This window comes from Mesoplodon mirus (genome assembly GCF_964341445.2).
Source record: "Mesoplodon mirus genome assembly, chromosome: 15".
Taxonomy (NCBI): Eukaryota; Metazoa; Chordata; class Mammalia; order Artiodactyla; family Ziphiidae; genus Mesoplodon; species Mesoplodon mirus.
Window position 1 is genome coordinate 22,895,186 of NC_138991.1, and position 17,952 is coordinate 22,913,137.

Sequence of the window (17,952 nt, forward strand, 5' to 3'; positions counted from 1 at the left end):
AATGAACCCAGTTCCTGATTACTGCTGGCCCTGATGGTGGAGAGCTTTGGGAGGGAGAGACAGTCCTATCACGAGAGTGGGTCCTGCACACACATGGGGACTGAGGCCTTCGCCACCACTGTAGGGCTACAGTGAGGAAGGCCCTCATGGCCTCAGCGTATGCCAGGCAGGCAACTCGTCTCATTTTACAGGGAGGAGGCAGGATCACTCCCAGGTGGGTGTGATTCCAGAATCCGTGTGGTTTCTAGCCCATCATTCTGTTCTCTGACAGCACATTCCTCATCAGGACTTCCCCAGTGAACGCCCAAACCCCTATGGGTCCGAGAGACAAACACTCGCCACTGTCCTCCACCCCTGGGGGTACACCACCCCTGCCAGATGGAGAGAGGCTTCCACAGGAAAAGCTGCTGCCTAGCGGCGAGGGTGAAGGAGAGGGAAACCCACCAAGCCTCATGGTGGTTATTTCTTTAGTTCTTACCTTGACTGTCTTCTTAGATATAGAATGTTATGTTGTATATAAATAAATCAGTGCTAACTGATTTTTAACTTCCATGTGGCTGTTTTTACATAGAGTTCACTTTTCTATTTCAGAAGGTAGTAGAGATCTGAAAGGACCATTCCTGGCCCTTTTGCTGTGCTAGGCACTGACATGCACCACTGTCATCTTTCCAATGCCATGAGGAAGCAGCACCTTCTCCATGTTAGGGAGGTCACAGAGGCTTAGAGGCTAATCCAGCTGGGGGACCTGGCTAGAAGACCCACTGTGGAGGAAGAAGAATCACACTCACCAAGTTTTGCTCACAGAGGCCCCGGAACTGCTGGAATTTCTGCGACATCAGTAACTGGGCACTGCCCACAGCACTGAGGACTTTCCCTAAGACTGAGAAAGAGAAGGTGGAAAAAGACTGAGCAGAGCACAAGGTCTGCTGGGGTGGAACACAGGATCAGGGTCATGGCTTTCACCTCCCCTCCCCGCCTTAGGATACCAATCATTATTTGGTGATGGCAGTCAGTCTTCATTTTATTTACACATTAACCCACTCTCACTGTGAAAAATGCAAACCAGACACATAAAGTAAGCCCCATCCCCTAGTTGCTAAGGATATTTTATGGCAATAAATTTAAAAACTAAGTTTAAATGGAAAAAATTTTCAGGAAAACATAAATTGCTATCATAGACTCAAGAAGAAATAGAAAATCTGATTAGGCCAATAACTGTTTTAAAAAACTGAAGCAGGAGTTACAAATCTTCCCCAGAAAAAAGAACCAGGCCTATGTAGTTTTACAGTGAGGTTTTACAAAACCTTTCGGGAATAGATAATCCCTGTTTTATACATTCAAATTCTTCCTGAGATGGGCTTCCCTGGTGGCGCAGTGGTTGAGAGTCCGCCTGCCGATGCAGGGGACGCGGGTTCGTGCCCCAGTCCGGGAAGATCCCACATGCCGCGGAGTGGCTGGGCCCGTGAGCCATGGCCGCTGAGCCTGCGCATCCGGAGCCTGTGCTCCGCAACGGGAGAGGCCACAACAGTGAGAGGCCCGCGTACCGCAAAAAAAAAAACCAAAAACAAAAACAAAAACAAATTCTTCCTGAGAGTAAATAAACAGAAAATGACAGCAAATTTCAGGAGCCCTGAGAGAACATAGGACATGCCAAGAATAGGGCACTTTCATTATGAACATAAAAGTCTTAAAGCAAAGAGAATCCAACAGAAGAGTTCACCATGAAGTGTTTAGCCCAGGAATACAAGGTTGAAATCTTTTAGTGTGATTTCCAGTTTTAAAGTGGTGGCAGGAAGACGGTACTACCTCCTAACCCCCTTAGAAATCACTGAAAAGCAAAACAGAGTATAAACAAGAAATCAAAATGCAAACTGTCTCCTGACAGAACTCTCGAACGTAGTATATGAGGAAGGCTGCCACATGCAGTGATAGCCACACAAGGAGGATTCTTGGGGTTGAAAGGCTCAGATAAAGGTGGCAGTTCTGAGTTCTCAAAAGTAGCATAACTTGAGAAGAGAAGCCAATAATCTCTTATTTGAAATAAAAAGGGGGTGTGAAAAAAAAAAAGGGGGTGTGGACTGCAGCAGGAGCGTTCCTGAACCTGGTTCAGCACCAAAGGTGGGGGGCAGGGGGACGAGGACGACACTGCATGGTAACTGCCCTCTAGCTGCCTGGGGAGAAGACCAGGCTGAAGAACGCACCCTGCACCCATCACCATGCCTGAGGAATTCCTGCCAGCCTGGGACACAGTCCTGGCTCCTCTCCCACAGTGGTCTACTTACAGCAGCTCATGAAGGAGGAATTTCACCTCATTCAGAAATTAGTTATTAAAAAGGAACCAACACAGGAGCTAAACATGTTATAGGAGCAGTAAATGGCAGATGAACATTCACCAGAAAGTTGTTGCCAGAGAACAGATGAAAAGTGTGACATTTAGCCACAAATATTTAAACAGTCGTTCAAAGCAGAGATAAGGTGCTCTGAAAAGAGATGCAAGACATTGGAAGGGGATAAAACATGAGCTCTGGAACTAGTGCAAGAGAAAAATCAGGCATCACAGAAACAAGGGCCATGGTGGACACAGCACTAAGAATAAACCCTGATGAAAACCAATAAGGACAAGGAGGACAGGAGTGAAAAAGCTCCTGGCGCAAAACACTTACACTGCTAGATTAACAAGACGTCTTAAATGAATAGCTAAGCTGCTGGGGATAAAATGACCCCCCACCTGCAGAAGGTAGTGGGTATATGTGCCTGGCTTGGTCTAAAGTAGGATGGGAGGGCTTCCCTGGTGGCGCAGTGGTTAAGAATCCACCTGCCAATGCAGGGGACATGGGTTTGAGCCCTGGTCTGGGAGGACCCCACATGCCGCGAAGCAACTAGGCCCGTGTGCCACAACCACTGAGCCTGTGCTCTAGAGCCCGTGAGCCACAACTACTGAAGCCCGTGTGCCACAACTACTGGAACCTGCGCACCTAGAGGCTGTGCTCTGCAACAAGAGAAGCCACAGCAGTGAGAAGCCAGCGCATGGCAATGAAGACTAGCCTCTGCTCACTGCAACTAGAGAAAAGCCCACGCGCAGCAACAAAGACCCAATGCAGCCAAAAATAAAATAAATTAATTTAAAAAAAAAGTAGGATGGGAATAAAAGGAAAAGTCTCTCCTGAGAATTCCTAACCTAACCTAAGACTGCACTTAGGTACCTTATTTTTTAAGAAATAAAAGAAGCAACTAGATGTATTAGATGAGACTATTTTAAAAAAAGTGACTGAGAGACATGGAGGAGAGAGGGAGACTTAAAATACATCTATCAGAGCTCTAAAAGGACAGAGAGAGAATAGAAGAAAATTTATTCAGAGAGATGATTCAGAATATGAATAAACGAACCATCCCAAACTCATTTTATGAAGCTAGATAACCTTGATACTAAAACAGGACAAGGATGAGAAAGGAAAATTACCAGCCAAGTAATTCTGCCTTTGAAGAAAGGCAAAATTATTAAATCAGATATTAACAAAAGTACAACACTGTACTAAAATAATATAACTCAGCTGGGTTTATTCTGGTAATACAAGACTGATTCAACATTAGAAAATTCTAATGACTTCTGATTCTGGCTATGAAAAACCAGTTACTATCAGACAAACTGAACCCTCCCCACCAAGAAAAATTTAAAAAAAACTAAATAAAATACCAAAAACAACAAAAAAATCTCTTTCAGGGTATTAAAAAATTACCAAAGCAACAGAATTTGAGAGGCTAAGATGTCAGTGAGAACGGAAACTATGTTCAGTCAAGTCTGATATTCTGTACTGCCTTCTACCCCAAGGCATCTCCCAGTTTATAAGCAGCACAAGGCTGAGGGGCTAAGAAGCCAAGCAGAAAGTGGTGGTTCAGAGTCTGAGAAGCTAAGCAGAACTTGTGGCAGTTCCACGGGGACAGAGAGGCCAAAACTGGAATTCGGAGCTACCAGAGCAGACAGGACTTGGGGGAAAGCACATCAAGCTGAGCAGAGCTTCCAGCAGTCTTAAGATGGGGGAGAAACAAAAATTGGAGCTCAGTGTCTGCCAAGGACAAAGGGCTTGGAAATACTGCAGGCTGTCACAAAACCCAGCTCTGAATCAGCTCAATCCGAAATTAGATTAAGTTAGTCTGGCCCTACTCTGTCTGCAAGAAGCAAAAGTAAATTCGTTCCCAAAGAATAGAAAATCGTCTTCAAAAAAAAAAAGAAAAAACCATCCTGAGCTTCAAGTTCTCTCTGTAGTTTTCGTATACAGTTTCTGGCATTTAATAAAAATTACCAAGCATGCCACGAGGTAGGACCAAATGACTGCACACCAAAAGAGAAAAATCAGCAAAACGTAAAAGAACTATAGGGGATGTAGGTACTAGAGGTATTGGACCAGGGCTTTAAAATGACTGTGAATATGTCCCAGAAAATATATGACATGATGAGGAATTTCAGCAAAGAACCAGAAATCTATCAAAAAGAATCAAATGGAAATTCTAGAACTAAAAAGTAGAGTAACTGAAATTAAGACTGCAATAGATAGGTTTAATAGATTGGTTATAGATGAACTATAAAATAATCCAGTAGAAAATATCCAGACTGAGGTCCAGAGGAAGGAAAAAAAAAAAAAGGAAAATACAGAAGAGAGAATGAAGAAGCACAAGATGTGGCAGTCTAAAATATGTGTAATTGGAGTCCACAAGTAGAGAAGAAATAACATGGAGCAGAAATTTGAGGAAATGATGGCCAAGACTTTTCTGAAACTGATGAGAGTTATTAAGGCTGCAGATTCAAGAAACCCTGTGAGCATCAAGCTGGAAAAATACAAAGAAAACCATACCTAGGTATCACAGTAAAATGGATAAAACTCAAACACAGGAGAAAAAAATCTTAAAAGCAGACAAAGGGGCGAAACAAATTCTTCTTCAAAGAAGCAGCAGGAAGACTGACAGTTGACTTTTCAATAGAAAGGCTGGAAACCAGGACATAAAGACATATTTATAAAGTATTGAAAGAAGATCAATACGTACTTATTATTCTATACTTAGCAAAAATACTGTTCAGGGACTTCCCTGGCAGTCCAATTGTTAAAGACTCTGCACTTCCACTGCAGGGGGCACATGGGTTTGATCCCTGGTCGGGGAACTAAGATCCCACATGCCACGTGGTGCGGCCAAAAGAGTAAATAAAATAAATTTAAAAATAATAAGAAACAAAAGCCTGCCTCCTGGAGGGCAGTTTTAAAAAAATACTGTTCAAAAAAAGAGGGAGGGCTTCCCTGGTGGCGCAGTGGTTGAGAATCTGCCTGCCGATGCATGGGACACGGGTTCATGCCCCGGTCTGGGAAGATCCCACATGCCGCGGAGCGGCTGGGCCCGTGAGCCATGGCTGCTGAGCCTGCGTGTCCGGAGCCTGTGCTCCGCAACGGGAGAGGCCACAACAGTGAGAGGCCCGCATACTGCAAAAAAAAAAAAAAAAAAAAGGAAAAATACAGACATTTTGAGACAAATACTGCATTAAAATAAATACTTAAGGGAGTTCTTCAGGCAGAAGGAAAATGATCCTAACTAGAAGCAAAGAAATAAAGGAGAGAAGAGTACCAGAAAGAGTAAATATGTGGGTAAGTAAATACTGATTGTATAAAACAAAAAATAATGTCTTGTGGCATTTAGAACATATATATAGAACTGAAATACTTAACAGCAATAGTACACAGGTTAGGAGGGGGATAAAAGTGATCTAAGGTCCTTGCATCATCTGTGAAGTGGTAAATGTACTAATTTAGTCTTTACAAAGTCAGGGATGCAGGTTGTAATCTTTAGAGTAACTGTTAAAAGAATAATAAGCTAACATGAAAAAAGTGGAAATAAATACTTGATTAATCCAAAAAGAAAGCAAGAAAGGAGAAAAAACTATCAATGAAATTTACCACATTACAGATTAAAAATTATCTAAATAGATATACTAAATTTCATTAAATTCAACAATTTTCTTAACCAGAATAAGCGTATCTACAACAGACCTATAGTAAACATCATACTCAATGGTACAAGGTTAAAAGCAAATCCTTATTTACAAATAGAGTAAGAATACAGCAAGATTTCTAGATATAAGATCAATAGAAAGGCCAAGAGCATTTCATCAACAATAAACAGAAAATACAGTAACAAAAAATACCACTTACATCCCTCCAAAATTAAAATACTACTCTAACAAATCTTCAAAAAATATGTAAAACTTTTATGTGGAAAATATAAAATTTAAATGAAAGACACTAAAGAAGACCTAAATAAATGGAGAGACATAATCATGTTGGATAGAAAAGAATTATTCATAAACATGTCAACTTCCCACCAAACTGATCTACACATTTAATATAATTCCAATCAAAACCTCAATATGGACCTTGAAAAGCTGAGTCTTACAATTTATATGGAAAAGCAAAGAGCGTATGCCAGATACTCCTGAAGAATAGGTTGGGGGAACTTGTCTTTCCAGTTATCAAGATTCATTAGACAGTTATAACAATGAAGATAGTTAGATTTGGGCCTAGGGATAGACTAATGAACAGAATAGAAAGCTCAGAAATAGATCAACACATATAGGAAACCTGATATTTGTCAGGGCTGTACTGCATATCAACAGGATAAGGATGAACATTTTAATACATTATTATCCAATGAGAAAAAATTAACATAGAGCCTTATCTCACTCCATGCAGACAAATTAATTCCAAGGGATCAAGGACTTAAATGTGGAAGACAACTCGAAAACTGTTACAAGTAAACAGTAAAATATCTTTTTGACTTTGGGAGAAGGGTGGATTTCTTAACATACAAAAAAGTATAAACCATAAAGGAAAAGATTGATAAATTTACATTAAAATTAAAAGTATCCATTCATTCAAAAGATACCATAAAGAAAATGAAAAGATGAGTTGCAAACTGGGAGAAGACATTTACAATACATATAACTGACAAAGGTTCCAGAATCTAGATATGTAATGATCACCGATGAGGCAATAAGAAAAAGACCACTTAATAGAAAAATGAGCAAAACATATGAACAGGCATTTCACAGAGGAGGAAACATAAATGGCTAATATGTGAAAAGATGCTCAATGCCATTAGTAACCAATGAAATGCAAATTATAACCACTATTTTATAACTGTGGATTAGGGGAAAGAAAAAAACCTATTACATACTAAGTGTAAGCAACGATGTAGAGCAATGGGTACTTTCACACAGTGCTGAGGGACTAATAAATTGGTGTAATCACTGTGGAGAACAATTTGGCATTTCTTATAAATCTGAACACAGGCATACTCTGTGACCCAAATGTTTCCCAGTATATACCTTAGAGAACTCTTGTAGAGGAGACATGGTCAAATATGTTCCTAATAACCCACAGTTTATATCAACTTAATAGTGTGAGACTGAATAATTTATCCCTGAGAGCAGGAATGAGACAAAAACAAGGATGCCCCTGCTCTTGCCACATCTGTTCAACTTTGTGTTGGAGCCAGGGCCATTAGGCAAAAAACAAAATAAAAGCAATCCAGGCTGGAAAGAAAAAAGTAAAACAATCTCTATTCTCAGATTAAATGCTCTTGTATGTAAAAAACTCTGAAGAATTCCCCCAAAAACAGTGAGGTTACAGCATACCAGATCAACATACAGAAGTCAATTGACTGTCTATGTAGTAACAGTAAACATCTGAAAATGAAACTAAGAAAACAATGTCATTTGCAATGCCATCAGACAGAATAAAATACTTAGGAATAAATTTAACAGAAGAAATGTAGGACTTGTCCACTGAAAATTACAAAACAGTATTGAAAGAAAATGTCAAAAACCTAAGTAAATGGAAAGATAGCCCATGTTCATGGGCTTGTTAAAGTAAGATGGCAACACTCATCAAATTGAATTACTGATTTAACACAATCCCTATTAAAATCCCAGCTGCCTTTTTTGTGGAAACCGACAAGCTGATTCTAAAATTCATATGGAAATGCAAGAACGAAGTATGAACTTTAGAACTTCCTTTAGTGAGAACCTGAGAGCTGGCAATAAACTTCTTTTATTTTTATTGAAAAAGTAAAGCTGGAGGACTCACACTTTCCAATTTCAAAGCTTATTACAAAGCTACAGTAATTACGACAGTGTGGTACTGGCATAAGTATACACATGTACATCAATGCAATGGATTAGAACTGCGTCCAGAAATAAACCCTTAAATAAATCAGTTGACCATAAATAACATATGGTCAAATTACATTTATGGTCAACTGATATTTGACAAGGGTACCAAGACCATTCAATGGGGAAAGAACAATCTCCCTAACAAATGGTGCTGGGACGACTGGATATCCAAATGTAAAAGAATGAAGGTGGACCAATACCTCACACCATATACAAAATTTAACTCAAAATGGATCACAGACCTAAATGTAACAGCTAAAGCTATAAAACTCTTGAAGGCAAACAGGAGTAAATCTTTACAATACTGGATTAGCAATGGCTTCTTAGAATTGACACCAAATGACAAGCAACAAAAGAAAAAAAAACAATTGAACTTCACTAAAATTAAACTGCTGTGTTTCAAAGAATACATAATAGCCAAGAAGTGGAAACAACTGATGAATGGATAAGCAAAATGCAATATATCCATACAACGGAGTATTATTCAGCAATAAAAAGGAGTGAAGTGCTGAAACATGCTACAACATGGATAAACTTCAAAAACATTATGCAAAGTGAAAGAATCCATACATAAAAGACCACATATTGTATGATTCCATGTATATGAAATGTTCAGAATGGGCAAATCTATAGCGAATGAAGCAGATTAGTGTTTTAGACGGATACAGCATGATGGCTAAATGGGTACAAGGTTTCTTTTTGGGGTGATGAAAATGTTCTAAAATTAGGTAGCAGGGATGGTTGCACAACTCTGTGGATGTGCTAAAAACCACTTTAGCTGTTTTGTATACTTTAAAGGGGTGAATTTTATGGTATATAAATTACAGCTCAATACTGTTATAAAAAATTATTCACAACCAAAAACTAGAAACAACTCAAGTGTTCATCAGTGGAATGGATAAGCAATGGTATATTCATACAGTGGAATGTGACATATCAATGAAAAGAATGAACTACAGGTACACGCACTAATATGGATGGATCTCAAAAACAAGGCTGCATCAAAAAAGGCAAGCCTCAGTAGAATACATACACTGTGCTTCTATTAATATAAATTTCAAAAACAGGCAAAACTAAACAGCATATTCCTTAGGGTCACACATATATGTGGTACAAGTATAAAAAAAAGCAAGGGTATAATTAACACAAAATTCAGGATAGTGCATTCTGCCATGGCAGAAAGAAGGTGATGTCTCACTGGGTTCAAAGACACTGGTAATATTCCATTTTGTAAACTAGTTGGTGGGTACGGGAGTGTTCTTTTATTATTTTTCTTTACTCTGTTGACTCTTTGCATGTATATTTCACAAAGAAAATAAAGGTTAAGAAGAAGAATGAGAGCAAAATAAAGATTTTTCAGATAAATAAAAACAGAGTTAATCAGGTTCTCACTAAATAAAGTTGTAAAGGATGAACTCAGCAAAGAAGAAAATGATCCAAGAAGGAAGATCTGAGATAAGAAAGGGTGAGCAAAGAAAATGATAAACATATGATAATTATTATTTATACATGTATTTATTTACATTTATCTGTAATTATATAATTGAAAATTATATAATAATTTGTGAGGTTTTAAGCCATAAGAAAACAATTAGATAAATCATATTTTAAGGTTCTTGCGTTGTTTGGGAGAAAGGTAAAGATGTTGAGTAACTTAAAGTTTTAAGGGTTCAAAGAACAGAAATACAGTGTGCAACTTCTGTGGCAGATATGGCTAGTTGTCCCCAGTGTTTGTTTCTCCTTCTCCCTCAGAAGTAGAACCTTTTATTTTCTTCGTGTCAAATAGCAACTTTTTTCAGAAGAAATAAAACACAGAAATTTCTCAGGCATACTGTGAATTTTCCAGGACAAAGTATTGTCAAATGGAAAATATGAGGTATGGTATGCAAAGTATTAGAGTCACAGAACAAGTTACACTATAGCATCAGGACTGGAATAAGGACTTCTGCTGTTAGTGTGATGTCCTGTCTCTATAATGTGCACACTCTGTCTACCAAGCACTGCACAGGCATCTGAAAACAAGTGATCTGTGGGGACCTGTGGTTTTTAACTTGGGCACATGGCAGCCCGAACTCAGGCATTTCCTAGGCTACCCTTGCAACAAGCTGTGAGTAGCTTGGTCAAAGAGGGGGAAGTGGAAGTGGTGTGCAGGGCCGGCTTGCTCTTTTTTGCAACTGGTTCTTTTGCTGCTGGAATGCACTTGGGGTTCTGGAATCCAGCAGCCACTTGGAAAAATGAAAAGATCTTGTGAATGGAAGCCAATTATGACATCAAACCTCAAGAAGAAAGAAGCCTGGAGCTCCAGCATTACTATCTCAGACATTCTTGAATGTGAGAGAAATAAATAGTCTTATTCAAACCACTTTTTTCTTTTTTTTTAAATGTTATTTATAGGCAAACCTAATCCCAATTAACACAGCCTCAAAATAGCAAAGGAAATGGAGAGAGGTGTGTTAATGCAGAAGAAAGCAAGAAAAGAGAGAGGAAAAATAGAAACCTCAAAGAAGTAGAATGGGTCTTCCCTGGTGGCACAGTGGTTAAGAACCCGTCTGCCAATGCAGGGGACACAGGTTCGAGACCTGGTCTGGGAAGATCCCACATGCCGCGGAGCAACTAAGCTTGTGCACCACGACTACTGAACCTGCACTCTAGAGCCCACAAGCCACAGCTACTGAGCCTGCGTGCCACAACTACTGAAGCCCACGCACCTAAAGCCCGTGTTCCACAAGAGAAGCCACCACAATGAGGAGCCCGCGCACCGCAACAAAGAGTAGCCCCGCTTGCCGCAACTAGAGGAAGCCCGTGCACAGCAACAAAGACCCAATGCAGCCAAAAATAAATAATAAATTAAACAAAAAAAGTAGAATGAAGAGCACAAAATAACATGGTAGGAATAAATCCAGAGAGTGAAATCCCATTGTAAATGGATGACATTTTCTACTTCTGAAATAAAAATCAACACACTGAACAAAACACAAAATCCAGGTATATGCTGATTATAAGAGACATTATGACGCACATGAAAATTGAAAGTAAAAGGATGAAAAGCGGTATACCAGATGAACACTAACCAAAGGAAAGCTGGTACAGCAATACTTACAACGCATAAAATAAGACTTTGAGGCAAAACACAAACAGACATCCAGAAAAATAGGGAGAATGGATCACTAAACATTCACCAGGAATATTACATTCTAGACTTGATGCGTCTAAGATATCTTCAAAATAATATAAAGCAAAATGTGACAGAATTTTAAGGAGATATGGACAAATTCACCATTTTACAGAAAGTGCTGTGATACACATTCCCTAAATATAACACAATTACATTGATGACAAAATAAAAACAAGCTAATCTTTTAGATTAACACTCCCCTGCCCAGTTCTCCCTCTATAGCCTCATCCCAGTGGCCCCTGCGCTCTCCTAGATGACTGTCTCCTAGACGACCATTTCAGATGCTCCTTAAACCTCCCAATGCCCCCTCCCACTTTCTCACTCTGCGGTGATAACTCTGCTCTCCCGCTGGAGTTCTCCCCAAACACCTTCCTCCTATCACTATGGAGGAACTATGTATTCTCTACTTGGGCATTAATTCGGTTCCTTCTCACCTACCTAAGAATATCACTCAACAGTTATCCCCTTTCTCTACTGCATGATGAATTTCCCCTTCCCTACAAGTTCATTCTCAACAATACAGAAACCTGCTTTGTATCATTCCATTTAAAAATAAAAAGAACAACAAAAACTCCAGCCCTCCCCCTTTGCCCCGTATATCCCTTCATTTCTGTGCTCCCATACAGAAAAATTCATCAATGGAGTTGTCTATACTTGTGGTCTTCCAGTCACTCCTATTTTCTCTTAACCCTTCTCCAATCAGGCTGTCCCTCCCTCTGCTCCCCACCATCTCCAAAGCAGACCAGCTCTTCAAGTCTGTAATGACCTTGCATGTCTAAGTCTGACCTGCTGTGTCCTTCAGAAAAGCATTTGACACAGCTGATTCTCTCTACTTGAGAATTCTCATCTCATTTTGGAACTGCCTGTACTTTGATGACTCCCAAATATGATCTCCAACCTGGACCTCTCCCCAGACTCATATACCAACTGCCTGCTTCACTTCTCCACTCTGATACCTAATAATGTGTATCAAATTAAACATGTCCAAAACTGAACTCCTGACATTTCTCCTAACATCTACACTAGTCTTCCCTATCGCAGTGGCAACGCCATCCTTTCTGTCACTCAGACTCCAAACCATTTTGGACTCCTTTCACTCTTACTCCATATCCAATCCATCAGGAAATCCTGCTCTGCCTTCCAAGTATACCCAGAATCTGACCCCTCCCTTAAATGCTCCATGGCCAGCACCATCTCCTCTTTCCCAGATTACGTTACTTCCTCCTAACTCATTTCCCAGCTTCCACTTGTGCCCCTCCCCCCACTCTCTTCTGAACAGAGAAACTAGATTAATCCTGTAAAAAAGAATGTCACATTGCACTCTCCAACACATTCTCTTTTGGGAGTCAAAGCCAAGCCTTTGACACCTCTGAGGCCCCACCACACGGACTCCACCCCCCACCTCTCACTGCTCACTCCTGCAGCTACACTGGCCACCTTCCCCAGCCCTAGAACACGTCAAGCGCTTGCCCACCACTGGAGTTCTCTGATCTCCAGAGCTCTAAGACTTCTCTCTTCCTTCCTTCAGGTTTCTGCTCCAAGGTCACCTTATCTGGGAGGCCTTCGCTGACCACACTATGTGGGACAGCAACACTGCCCCCAGCCAGGCAGCACTCTTCATCCTGCTCTTACTGTGCTTTGTTTTCTCTGTTGCATGTCTAACCATCTTGCATATTATATGTTTAGTTGGTTATTTTCTGTCTCTCCCCATGAGAATGTAAGCTCCATGAGGGCAGGGACCTTGTGTTGTTCTGCTACATCCCCAGAAGCTAGAATAGTGCCTGTATACGGTAGTCACTCAGTAAATACTCACTGAATGAATGAAGGTCAGGACCAAGGGAGGGATGCTGCTTTCTTCCCACTATCGCACAGCGTCCTGACACTCTTGCAGTTAGACAAGATATGCATGAGACACAGTAAGATTAGAAAGAGAAACACAGGGCTTCCCTGGTGGCGCAGTGGTTAAGAATCCACCTGCTAATGCAGGGGACATGGGTTCGAGCCCTGGTTCGGGAAGATCCCACATGCTGTGGAGCAACTAAGCCTGTGTGCCACAACTACTGAGCCTGTGCTCTAGAGCCCACAAGCCACAACTGTTGAGCCCACGCACCACAACTACTGAAGCCTACGTGCCTAGAGCCCAAGCTCTGCAATGAGAGGCTACCGCAATGAGAAGCCCACGCACCGCAATGAAGAGTAGCCCCCACTTGCTGCAACTAGACAAAGCCTGCGTGCAGCAACAAAGACCCAATGCAGCCAAAAATAAAATAAATAAAATAAATCTTAAAAAAGACATAAAATTGCCACTAGAGCAAATAATACAATCATTTATGATGCGACTCTAAGAGGACTGAGAGTTGTACAAGGTTGCTGGACGCAAGATCAATGTAGAAGTCTCAACATAACTAATTAGAGTATGCAAATATAAAAATTCATTTTACTACCAAAACAAAAACTAGAAAGTACCAAGGAATAAATCTAATAAAAATACATAAGGCCTTCCTAGATATATTAATCAAACTTGAATAGAAGGATATAAAATGGAGATCTGAATAAATGGAGAGATAAACTTCATTCATAGCTAAGAAGACTCAATATTTCTCAGGTATCAGTTTTTCCCAAAGTAATCTATAAACTCTATTTCTAGTCAGCGACCCAGGAAAATTCTTCTGAGGAACTTGATATACTAATTCTAAAATTGGTATTGGAAAAATGAAGATATAAACTTTTTCTTTCTGAACAAAAAGAATAAGGAAGGGGATTCGCCCTATCAGATGCCAAGGCATGTTAAAAAGCTATGGCAATTAAAAGTTGTATTAACACAGAGATAGACAAAAGGGCAGCAGAACAGAATAGAACTGAGAAACACAACCCTGTGTGTGTAGTAATCTGGCAGTGGTTATGACTGACTGGCATCACTAATCAGTGAGGAAAGCAGAGACTTCAAAACGTCTCTTCAGTGAGCCCTGGTCCGGGAGCATCCCACATGCCGTGGAGCAACTAGGTCTGTGTGCCACAACTACTGATCCTGCGCTCTTGAGCCCGCAAGCTACAACTACTGAGCCTGCATGCCACAACTACTGAAGCCCACGTGCCGAGAGCCTGTGCTCCACAACAAAGAGAAGCCACCACAAGGAGAAGCCCGTACACCACAACAAAGAGTAGCCCCTGCAAGCTGTAACTAGAAAAGGCCTGCACGCAGCAATGAAAACGCAATGCAGCTTAAAAAAAAAAAAAAAAAAAAAGTCACCACTATGTACCCTTTAAAAAAAAAAAACTTAGGAAAGATCTCAAATCAGCAACCTAACTTTACAACCTAAGAAATTGAAAAAGAACAAACTACCCTAATGCTAGCAGAAGGAAGGAAATAATAAAGATTAGAACAGAGCTAAATGAAATAGAGACTAGGGAAACAGAGAAAAATCAAAAAAACAAAAGTTGGTTCTTCAAAAAGATCAACAAAACTGACAAAACTTTAACTAGATAGACTAAGAAAAAAAGAAAAGACTCAAATACTAAAATAAAAAATGAAAGTGGGGACATTACTACCAATTCTACAGAAATAAAAAAGATTATAAGGGAGTACTAGAACAACTGTGCACCAACAAATTGGATAACCTAGATGAAATGGACAAATTCATAGAAACACAAAGCCTACCAAGACTAAATCATGAAAAGATAGAAAATCTGAATAGTTTTGAATCAGTAATCAAAAATTTCCCAACAAAGAAAAGCTCTGGACCCAGTGGTTTCACTGCTGAATTCTACCAAACATTTAAAGATGACTAACACCACTCCTTCTCAAATTTTTCCAAAAAACTGAAGAGGAGGAAACACTTCCTAACTCATTCTATGAATCCAGCATTACCTTGATACCAAAGCTAGAAAAAAACACTACAAGAAAACTAGAGACCATTATCCCTTATGTACACTGATGCAAAAATCCTCAACAAAATATTAGCAAACAGGATTCAGCAGTATATTAAAAGGATTATACATATGACCAAGTGGGATTTATTATAAGGATGGTTCAACATATGAAAGCTGATCAGTGTAATATGCCACATCAACAAAATGAAGGGGAAAAACCACACAAAAATCTCAGTTGATGCAGGAAAAGCATCTGACAAAATTCAACACTCTTTCATGAGAAAAACACTCAACAAACCAGGAACAGAATGAAACTACCTCAACAAAATAAAAGCCATACATGAAAAACCCACAGCGAACATCATACTCCAGGGTGTTTTCTCTAAGATCGAGGATAAGCAAGGATGCCCACATTCATCACTTCACCTCAACATAGGACTGGAAGTTCTAGCCAGAGCAGTTAGTCAAGAAAAAGAAATAGAAGGCATCCAAATTGGAAAGGAAGAAGTAAAATTAGCTCTGTAGATGAGACGATCTTATACGTAGAAAACCCAAAAGATTCCACCAAAAAACCCCCGATAGAACTAATAAATGAATTCAGCAAAGTAGGCAGAATACAAAGTCAACACACAAAAATCAGTTGCATTTCTAATACTAACAATAAACAACCTGAAAAGGAAATTACAAAAACGATTCCATTTACAATAGCATCAGAAAGAATAAAATATTTAGGAATTAACTAATTAAGGAGGTGACAGACTTACACAATGAAAACTACAAAACACTGCTGTTTTGTAGTTATTAAGATATGATAAATGGAAACAAGTCCCATGTTCATGAACTGTAAGACTTAATACTGTTAAAAAGTCAATACTGGGCTTCCCGGGTGGCGCAGTGGTTGAGGGTCCGCCTGCCGATGCAGGGGACATGGGTTTGTGCCCCGGTCTGGGAAGATCCCACATGCCGCAGAGGGGCTGGGCCTGTGAGCCATGGCCGCTGAGCCTGCGCTTCTGGACCCTGTGCTCCGTGACAGGAGAGGCCACAGCAGTGAGAGGCCCGCGTACCACAAAAAAAAAAAAAAAAAAAGTCAATACTACCCAAAGCAATATTCAGATTCAATACAATTCCTATCAAAATTCCAATAATGTTTTTTGCAGAAATAGAAAAATCCATCTCAAAATTCATATGGAATCTCAGGGCATCCCAAACATTAAAAACAATCTTAAAAAAGAATAAAACAGGAGGATTCATACATCCTCATTTCAGAACTTACTACAAAGCCACAATAATCAAATCAGCGTGGTACTGGCCTTGGCCTAAAGACAGACATATAGATCAATGGAATAAAATAGCCGCCCTGAAGTAAACCTTTGCAAACATGATCAAATGATTTTTGACAAGGGTACCAAGCCCATTCAATGGGGAAAGAACAATATTTTCAACAAATGGTGTGGAGAAAACTGGATATCCACATGCAAAAAAGTGAAGTTAGATTGTTATGTGATATCATAACTCAAAATGGATCAAGAACCTAAATTTAAAACCTAAAACAACAAAATTCTTGGAAGAAAATATAGGACAAAAGCTTCAGGACATTGGATTTGGGAACAATTTCTTAGCTCTAACACCAAAGGCACAGGGAAACAATGAAAAAATAGAAAAACTGGACTTCTTGAAAATTTAAAAATTTTGTTCATTAAAAGTCATTATGTACAGAGTAAAAGGGTAACTCACAGAAGAAAATATTTGCAAGTCATATATCTGGATGAGGGATTAATATTCAGAATATATAGAGAACTCCTAAAACTTAAACAACAACCAAAAAACCCCCAACCTGATTCAAAAATGGGCAAATGACTTCAACACACATTTCTCCAAAAAAAAAAAAATCAAATGGCCAACAAACATGACAAGATGCTCAACGTGAATAATTATTAGAGAAATGCAAATCAAAACTACAATGAGGTATCACCTCACACCGGTCAGAATGGCTATCATCAAAAATTCTAGGCGCAGGCGCCGTGCCCCTCCCAGGGCGGTTGGCCACATAGAGGCCGGGGGTGGGGAAGAGGTCAAGCATAGCCTCTTCTCCTTTACCAAGATGGCGGCTCGTCCCTGTTTCGCCACAGTTCCTACCTTATGAGCTTCGTTTCCTTATGCTGATAAGAGTGGAACAGAATGACACTTGTAATGGACCCATCCAGATAATCCAGGGTAATCTTTAAGCACTTCTGGAAAGACTTTTTCCAGAGCACAGGCTCTGGACGCGCAGGCTCAGCGGCCATGGCTCACGGGCCTAGCCGCTCCGCGGCATGTGGGATCCTCCTGGACTGGGGCACGAACCCGTGTCCCCTGCATCGGCAGGCGGACTCTCAACCACTGCGCCACCAGAGAAGCCCAAGTTACTGTGTTATAAAGTTATGTTTTTCTCTGATGGTTGCGCCGCTGTTGTGACATTGTTATTTAGGTCCATTTCAAATTTTTTTAGTAAAAGTGTTAAAGATGTATAATAAACATACAGAGAACTATGCAAAAAAAATATTCTACAAACAATAAATGTTGGAGAGGGTGTGGACAAAAGGCAACCCTCCTACACTGTTGGTGGGAATGTAAATTTTTTCCTTAAAAAACTATAAATAGAGTTGCCCTTTGATTCAGCAATCCCACTCCTTGGGCATATATTGGAGAAAACCGT

The 17,952-nt window shown here is 40.0% G+C and overlaps 1 protein-coding gene across 8 annotated transcripts in view; it reads right to left on the reverse strand.

Annotated features, from left to right (window-relative positions):
• The window catches only part of DLGAP4 (DLG associated protein 4), a gene marked incomplete at its 5' end in the record, with an annotated part of 100,246 nt that overhangs the window by 2,541 nt on the left and 79,753 nt on the right, over positions 1–17,952 (reverse strand). For all 8 annotated transcript variants that reach the window (XM_082645044.1, XM_082645043.1, XM_082645045.1 and 5 more), the window contains one exon: positions 789–880. In XM_082645044.1, the coding sequence (XP_082501170.1) occupies positions 789–880 (92 nt within the window). The remainder of the gene's footprint in view (positions 1–788; positions 881–17,952) is intronic.